Source organism: Etheostoma cragini, chromosome 2 (assembly GCF_013103735.1).
Source record: "Etheostoma cragini isolate CJK2018 chromosome 2, CSU_Ecrag_1.0, whole genome shotgun sequence".
In the NCBI taxonomy this organism is placed as follows: Eukaryota; Metazoa; Chordata; class Actinopteri; order Perciformes; family Percidae; genus Etheostoma; species Etheostoma cragini.
Genome location: NC_048408.1, coordinates 17,951,030 through 17,958,586, shown reverse-complemented (window position 1 = coordinate 17,958,586; position 7,557 = coordinate 17,951,030). Strand labels below are relative to the sequence as shown.

At 41.6% G+C, this 7,557-nt stretch overlaps 1 protein-coding gene across 1 annotated transcript; it reads left to right on the top strand.

Annotated features, from left to right (window-relative positions):
* Positions 1–242: 242 nt before the first annotated feature.
* LOC117936762 lies at positions 243–7,040 on the top strand. The gene is made up of 8 exons (XM_034860142.1): positions 243–494; positions 1,400–1,734; positions 2,582–2,692; positions 3,058–3,180; positions 3,677–4,049; positions 4,157–4,216; positions 4,338–4,744; positions 4,935–7,040. Exons 2-8 carry the CDS (start codon positions 1,402–1,404, stop codon positions 6,381–6,383), a joined length of 2,856 nt encoding a protein of 951 aa, XP_034716033.1. The 5' UTR covers positions 243–494; positions 1,400–1,401; the 3' UTR covers positions 6,384–7,040.
* The last annotated feature ends 517 nt before the right edge of the window (positions 7,041–7,557 follow it).

The following is a 7,557-nucleotide window of genomic DNA, read 5'->3' as shown; positions in this document are numbered from 1 at the left end:
CTACATGCCTAAATGCACTGAGTTGCCGCCATGTAATTGGCTGCTTAGAAATTAAGTGTTAACGAGCAGTTGGACAGGGTACCTAATAAAGTGGCCGGTGAGTGTATTTTACCAGTTATTAACCTTGACTATAAACACTGAAAGACAGCTTATTTGACAGTAAACCATGAGTTTTGACACTTCATGGGTGTGGTAGATAATGATTCACATGTGTCCTTGGACACTCCTCTGACACATCACGGTTTCAAAGAAACCTGTCATGCACAAAAAAATAAACTTACGAGTGTGTTCAAAATTGGGAGTGGTGAGACAAATACCTTTTCTGGGACTGCAAATTTCACCTGCGTAGGCAGCTTGTCGTAAGATTGACTGCAGTCAACTCGCCATGTACTGAAGTTGTCTGGATGAGCGACATAATTCAGTGACTACTGAGCAAACCGAGTACGCAGAGAAGACAATACATGAACACAGCTTAAAAGTCCTCGTACAACTGAGTAAGTATGTTTGTTATTGTTTGAATTATGCATCTGTTTACTAAACTAAGTAATGTACTAGTTATCTAAATATTTCAGTGGGAGTTTAACTGAACCACAAAATTGTACATTATACAAATGGTTGTTGGTGTTATGGGAGCATTGAATAGACACAAGTGTCCGTCTAGCTGTACCCTTTATTTTAGTTTAATGCCAAATTTGAATATCCCCTTAGTACTAAATGTGTATAGTCTGTATTAAATACTGTGTGGTGTCATATGTTCAGTCTTTATTTTTGTGTGGATTTGTACGCAGATATGTTTTATGCATTTTTGCATATCAGTCCATGAATAAAAGTCTAGGTTGAATGCAGTTGAACAGGACTGGCAAGGTGTGGCATATCATGCACACTAAAAGAAAAGGAATGCAGTCAGAAAAGGAAAAAACCTTTCAGTGGAATTTAATCTTCAGCTAAGAGCACAGCAATTATAAATTATTTTAGTTCTTGTTAACTCATGCAGGTGAGAGGATGGTGTGAAATATGTAGGAGAGAAAAGTAATTCTCAAAGGAAGTAAATACAAAGACATAATGCTTTTAACTATTGGACACAGACAATTGGAATCATGCATGTCATAGGTGAAATGCATCAAAAGTCATCGGCCTGCTTTTAGAAGTGACTCATCCTGTCCACATATACGTTCCCACAAGCTCCTACCCAACCTGTCCGAGTCTGTTTTTCCAGTTTTATTTACATGTGGTTGTATCTTCTAACATTCAACCCAATGTATGAACACATTCTCACAACTCACTTTTGCTTTTGGTGCGTTGGTGTAGCTTCCTACCAAAGTAGAACCAGTAGTCTTTGGCACTGAATTACATCCAGATAGTACATTTGATCCCTTCCTCTTCTTTTCTTTCTTTTCAGCCATGAATGAATACTTGAGAGGGAGCTACTACGGGTCCTCTCCCCCAGAGCTGAGACTTGTTCTTTTGGGAAACATTGGTTGTGGAAAGACTTCTTCAGCAGACACTATCCTGGGCCAGCTGTCCCCCGTCTCTCCCAGTGCCTCCAGGAGCTGCCAGCTGCGACGGGGCATCTCTGAGAGCAGGAGTGTGACTGTGGTGGAGGCGCCGAGATGGTACTGGGACTGCGGCAAGATGGAGGACAGTGTCAGGAAGGAGACAGAGAGAGCGATGACGCTGGTAGCACCAGGCCCACATGCTGTTTTGCTGCTGGTGCCAGTTAACCAATTCACAGAGGTTGGTTGCCGTCTCTCTATTTGCCTTTCTACTTGTGGTTTTGGCTTTGGCCATTTTTTCTCATTGACTCATGCATTCATCAAAGATTTTTTTTTTTTTTTTTTTAAAGACTAGTTTTAAAAGTCAAAGACATGCCATTTATTTATGTTCCTGTGTTTCCTTATATGTACAACGTCAATTCATATTTGTACAAGAAACAATATGATGGTATACAATGTGCATAATTTTAACCATGTCTTCATAATAAATAATAAACATTTTAATCACTTTTATTTATATAGCACCTTTCAAAAAAACCAAGGACACTACAAAATTATTGTTGCTAAGCTAAAGAAGGTTGTAGGTTGTGGTGAACAGGTGGTGTTTCAGGAGGTTTTTTTGGATGGAGGAAGTTGGAGAGCTACTGTGGGGCCAGGGCATTGTAGGCGAGAAGGAGGATTTTATATATGTGATACAGGACTAAATTGAGAGCCAGGGAAGGTGGATGAGGGTTGGGGTGATACGCTGCCAGTTCTTGGTGTGGGTGAGGACTTTGGCGGCAGAGTTTTGGACATACTGGAGCCTTGTCTATGGTTTTGCTGGGGACCCCAGACAGGACTCCATTGCTGTAGTCCAAACAGGAAGTTTTGAAAGCATGAGTGAGGGTTTCTGCCATGGAGTCAGAGAGTGATTGCCGGAATCTGGAGACGTTTTTGAGATGACAAAAGGTTGATGCGAGTATGGAAAGTGGGGGTGAAGTCCAGGATTACACCAAGGTTGCAGACCACCAAGAGGTCTGGGTGCTGTGTATCATCAAATAACAGTTGGCAGTACAATTGTTTTTTTTTTCTTTCACTGGTTTTACCAGATGGAGAGTCGTGTGCCTGCAGAGCTGGAGGAAGCATTTGGGGACGAGGTGCTGGATCACACCCTGGTCCTGCTGACCTGTGGGGACTACTTGATGGGAAGAACAGTGGAGGTATTAGAGTTGTAAACTACATACAAATGTCAAGTCCTCCTAATTTTTGTGTTATTAAAATCTTGTATACACGTTGATACCCTGCAAATCAATTTGAGCTTTTGTATTTAAAGCTGGGTTGGCCAGTCTTGTGACACACTGAGGGAGGAATTAAAGTAATCTGTCTAACTAGGTCAGGTTATGTAAACCAATTCAAACAACAATATATTATTTATTATATATACTTTGAAAAATGTATACTGCTGCATTCTCCTTCAGACATCTTTGCAGTATTTCCTCACCACACATTGTGTCCAATTTGGGTTAATCAGCTGCTGTTTATAGGAGAAAGGCAATCCATTGCAAATGTAAATTGTTTCCCACAGGAATACCTGCAGAAAGAACACCCAGGCCTGAGGCAGATAATTGATCGCTGTCGGGGGAGGTACCATGTCTTCAATAATCGTAAGCGTCAGGACAGGGAGCAGGTCTGTGAGCTGCTGGAGAAGGTGAGACGTCGGCGTGTAGAAAACGATTAACGGCATCGAGACTAGAGTTTGCACACACATTTTGAAGTGGTGTTGTTAACAGCTTTTCAGTTTTCATACTGATTATGGTGGTTATCTCATAATTTAGTCAGAATGGGTGTATACTTAAAAACCAGAATAAAGAAGTATTTCCTGTTTTCTGTCAAGCCCTTTAATAAGATCTTCAGAAAGTAAAATTATGTTTTATTGCAAATGGCAAGTGGTAGAGCTCTTAGTTTTAACTGCTTTTTCTCAGAAGGTAACTGAGCATGCATGGTTTTGTCAGCAAGGCCCTGTTTCATACTCATACTATCACACCCGGTTGTAGTTGGACATATATTAATAATTAGGCTGGTTACATTGCAACTTTGAATGAAATAGGAATTGATTCCACAATGAAGATTAACTGCAGGACACTAAATGTGAGTATGGGGGAAATTTACTAAATATATTGTTTGTATATTTACTTATGTAACAGGTGGACAATATGGTGAAGGAAAATGGGGAATACTATGTGAAAACAGCTCAGGAGAGAGAGCTGGATAAGCGAGTGAAAGACAGAAAGAGTGAACTTCTGGAAAGTTACAGAGCTCAAAAGGAAGAGAGAAAAGAGACTGTCGCTTCAACGCACATCCAAAGAACAGAAATACGCAGGGGTATCGATAGAGAGGAGAAGAGTGCTGCCTGGGAGAAGAGGAGGAGAGAAGGAAGAGATGAGATTGAGGGAAATGTGAGTGTGAGCAAAAGATCTAACGGGCTTCATTCAACGCCAGCACCAGAGCAAGAGTCCTATTCAGAGATGCATTATGAGCGTCAGTTGAACAGGACTCCAACTTTCAGATTAAATGCAGGTAAATGTATGTATTTTTGTACCCAATGTTGTTCTACATCACAATATCACATAGAAAATGAATGTGAGCATTAAACATGACTTAAAGCTACTGTTTTCCCTCTGTAGATGGAGCTATACTCTCTCAAATGTCTGAGGTTGAATCAACTCCAAGAGTGGTCACTACTTGTGAGTCACAGGAACACTCTCATATTATATCACTAAAAAGTGCTGCTTTTGTAAGATGTTTGAAAGTTATTCTTTTTTAATTTTCCATATTAAACTCCACATTTCACCTGATTGTTTTCAGTTCACCAAAGAATGAACAGCTTCGAAGAGAGATCCCCGGAGGCACCTCTGATCTCACCTCCTCATTCGCCAGTCTTCCTCTCTTCCCCCTCCTCACCAACCTTCACCCCCTCTCCCTCCTCATTCCCCTCATCCTCTTCTCCCTCCTCATTTCCCTCATCCTTCTCTCCCTCCTCATTGCCCTCCTCATTGCCCTCATCCTCCTCTCACTCCTCATTGCCCTCATCCTCCATATCTGTTTCATCATCTCCGGAGCTGCGTCTGGTGCTGCTCGGGCGATCAGGAGCAGGGAAGAGTGCAGCTGGTAACATCATACTGGGGCGGGAGGAGTTTGAGTCACGCCCGGACAGTCTCACTGCGATCACTCAGGAATGTGAGAAAAAGAAAGCACTGGTTGACGGAAGACGGGTAAGTTATTAGAATAATATTTGCTTTCATGCTTTAATTATTCTTTCACTAATGTGTTATTGCAAACCCCCCCCAAATTCTAAAATTCGACACTCTCGTCTTGTTTTCCATCATAAAAAAATTCATTCATGTGGATTTCCCAAAAATCAACTTTTCTTATTGCTGCATTTTTCTCCTTTCTCACCTGCAGGTGGCGGTGGTGGATACCCCAGATTGGTTCTGTTCAGAAAAAACTCCAGATGAGGTGCGAGCTCAGATCTCCTCCTGTGTTGCTTTATCCAGTCCCGGTCCACACGCCTTCCTCCTTTGCGTCCCCTTAGACCAGCCTGCAAAGACCGAGCTGCAGGCTCTCAGGGTCCTTGAGGCTGTTTTTGGCCCAGAAGCGGTCCAGAGACACACTCTGCTCCTCTTTACTTACGCAGATAAACTGAAGAAGAGCGGGAAGGCAGGAAATTGCAGTGTGGAGGAATACATTGCTGGTCAGCGGGGGGATTTGGTAAAGCTTGTGGAGAAATGCAGTGACAGGTTTCATGTGATGGAGATGGAAGGAGGTGGAAGGGACAGAAGAAATGTGGCACAGCTGCTAGAGAAGGTGGAGCAGACAGTGAAGGAAGGTGGAGGACAATGCTATTCCCATCCTGCTTTTCAGGAAGCGGAGAACCGAGTGAGGAAGAGACAGTTGGAGATAGCAAGGGAGAGAAAGGGGGGGGAACTTGAGCAAAAAGGACCGGGCTCTGAAAGGCGAGTACTTTATCCCTACATGCAGCCTCTGGCTGAGGCAGAAGAGGAAGTAACAGAGGATGAGATTGAAAAAACTAGGGATGAGGCAGAGATGAGTGTGAGTACATTGAATATTGACAGCCTTCCTCCCATTACGCATTCCACCATGTCTCCTTCACTTCTCCGATCCATTATGGAGAAAATGGAGTCAAGTGCAAAGATGTTACCTCAACTCCTAACAGATAGCTCTATGTGGGTCGGTGAGGGAGCAAAGAAAGTGAAAGATAATCCGGTGTGGGAGACAGTCAGCAGCAAGGCCCAAAATGTCCAGAAGATGGTGATTGATAGTTCTGTATGGGAGAAGGTTGGAGCTAATGTTGGGCATGTGTCCAAACTAGTCGGAGATAAAATTCCCAAGGAGATGGTGGATGGTTCTGCATGGGTGGGATCCAGAGCAAAGTCAGCAGCAGCTAGTCCTATGTGGGGAAAAGTAGGATCTGGGGCAAAAACTGGAGCTAAACTGATGGCTGATGGCTCTGTGCAAATTGGAGCTGGGATTTTTACCGGTGCAAAGATGGTGTCGCAAAGTCCTGTGTGGGGAAAGGTTGGTTCTGGGGCCAAAGCAGGTGCCAAAATGGTGGCAGAGAGCTCAGTGTGGGAGAAAATTGGGACTACTGCTAAACAGGTGCCCATGGTAGTCATAGGGGGTGCATTGCTGGGTCTGGTGCTCGGTGTGATTTTAGCGGGTGTGATTGGCGGAGCTGTCGGGGTAGCTGCTGGATCCGCGGTGACTGAGGTGGGGAGACGGAAAATCAGCAACAAAAACATGTTAGAAAAGACAGATAACGTGGAGAGAACAGTGAATGACAGCAATGACTCTCTGGTAAAACAAGGAGAGAAAGTATTCAAAACTGAATGAAAGGCTGAATAGATCATGTGTATAAAATGCAAAAATATTTAGTTGTAAATAAGTCAGATAAGAGTGTGTAATTAAACAGTGGCAAATATGTATTTTAAATTTATTGCAGCAGATGGATTCTTTAAAATAGATATTTTCTATTAGTATTTCTTTCTTTGTTTCTTTATATACAAATGGACCACAATTTAAAATACTTCTGTCAAATTGTATGACGTTTTTTTAAAAGGGTGAATATCGCTCACACTAAATTATGTTTTCACAATATATATAATTTTGACAAAATAAACTTTTTCAAACTTGGCTAAATTGATTTTGTCAATGCACATGAAAAGTATTTAGGTGCTTCTTTACTGTTTGCAAGATATGTCAAATTCTGTAAGAAAGTATAAATGCAATCATTATTTTGAATGATGATTTATTTTATGTTCATCATTATAAGTAGTAAATTCAACATGAATATAAACTTATGTAAGTCATTTAACATGTTATATTCTAGATACAGTATATGGGTCACTTAGCATTTTCACTGTACTACTAGTACATATTTAAAAACTATTGTATAATGATTGGGTCTTTGTCTGTTTTTAGTGTCACAATGCAAATATGATGGACAGTTGTATCATTAATCTTTTAAAATATTTTTCACACTACACTGACTTTGTTTTTGCATTTACTAAACTCATAACTTGCTAAACCTCTGCATTAAAAAAGCTTTCTTCTTGTTATCAGCATGCTAAAGCTGGTTTAGGGCCAAGAACCTTCTAATATGTCCAATCCTCACATGGGACGTGCAGGTTTAGTCTGTAATGGCATGTGGGTGTAGAAAGAGGGGCGGAGGCAAGGACGTTATCTCTAAGTCCCAGGCTGGCCACCATCACCCTGCTTGGCTTCCTGTATCGACAGAAGGTGAGAAGGTAAACACCCCAGCAGTCCCAACCAATATTATAAAGTTTCTTTTTCCTGACCTATATTGAATCGCAATATTTAGTCCTAAAAACCAAACACATAAGCTTGCACTTTACTCTAAAAGCTGAACAGGTAAATTCAGGCAGAAGCTGTTATGTTTAGTTGATTTCAATAAAGTATATCATATTTTCACGTTGAATGTATAGCTTACTGATCTCGCATTGCCAGACCTTTGTGTAGCCAGACCTTACCTTGTGGAGTAAGGTCT

Coding starts and splice junctions, on each gene's coding strand:
- LOC117936762 (XM_034860142.1), top strand. CDS start 1,402: ATGAATGAATACTTGAGAGGGAGCTACTACGGGTCCTCTCCCCCAGAG. Junction 1,735..2,581: donor CAGTTAACCAATTCACAGAG/GTTGGTTGCCGT, acceptor TGGTTTTACCAG/ATGGAGAGTCGTGTGCCTGC. Junction 4,050..4,156: donor AACTTTCAGATTAAATGCAG/GTAAATGTATGT, acceptor TTCCCTCTGTAG/ATGGAGCTATACTCTCTCAA.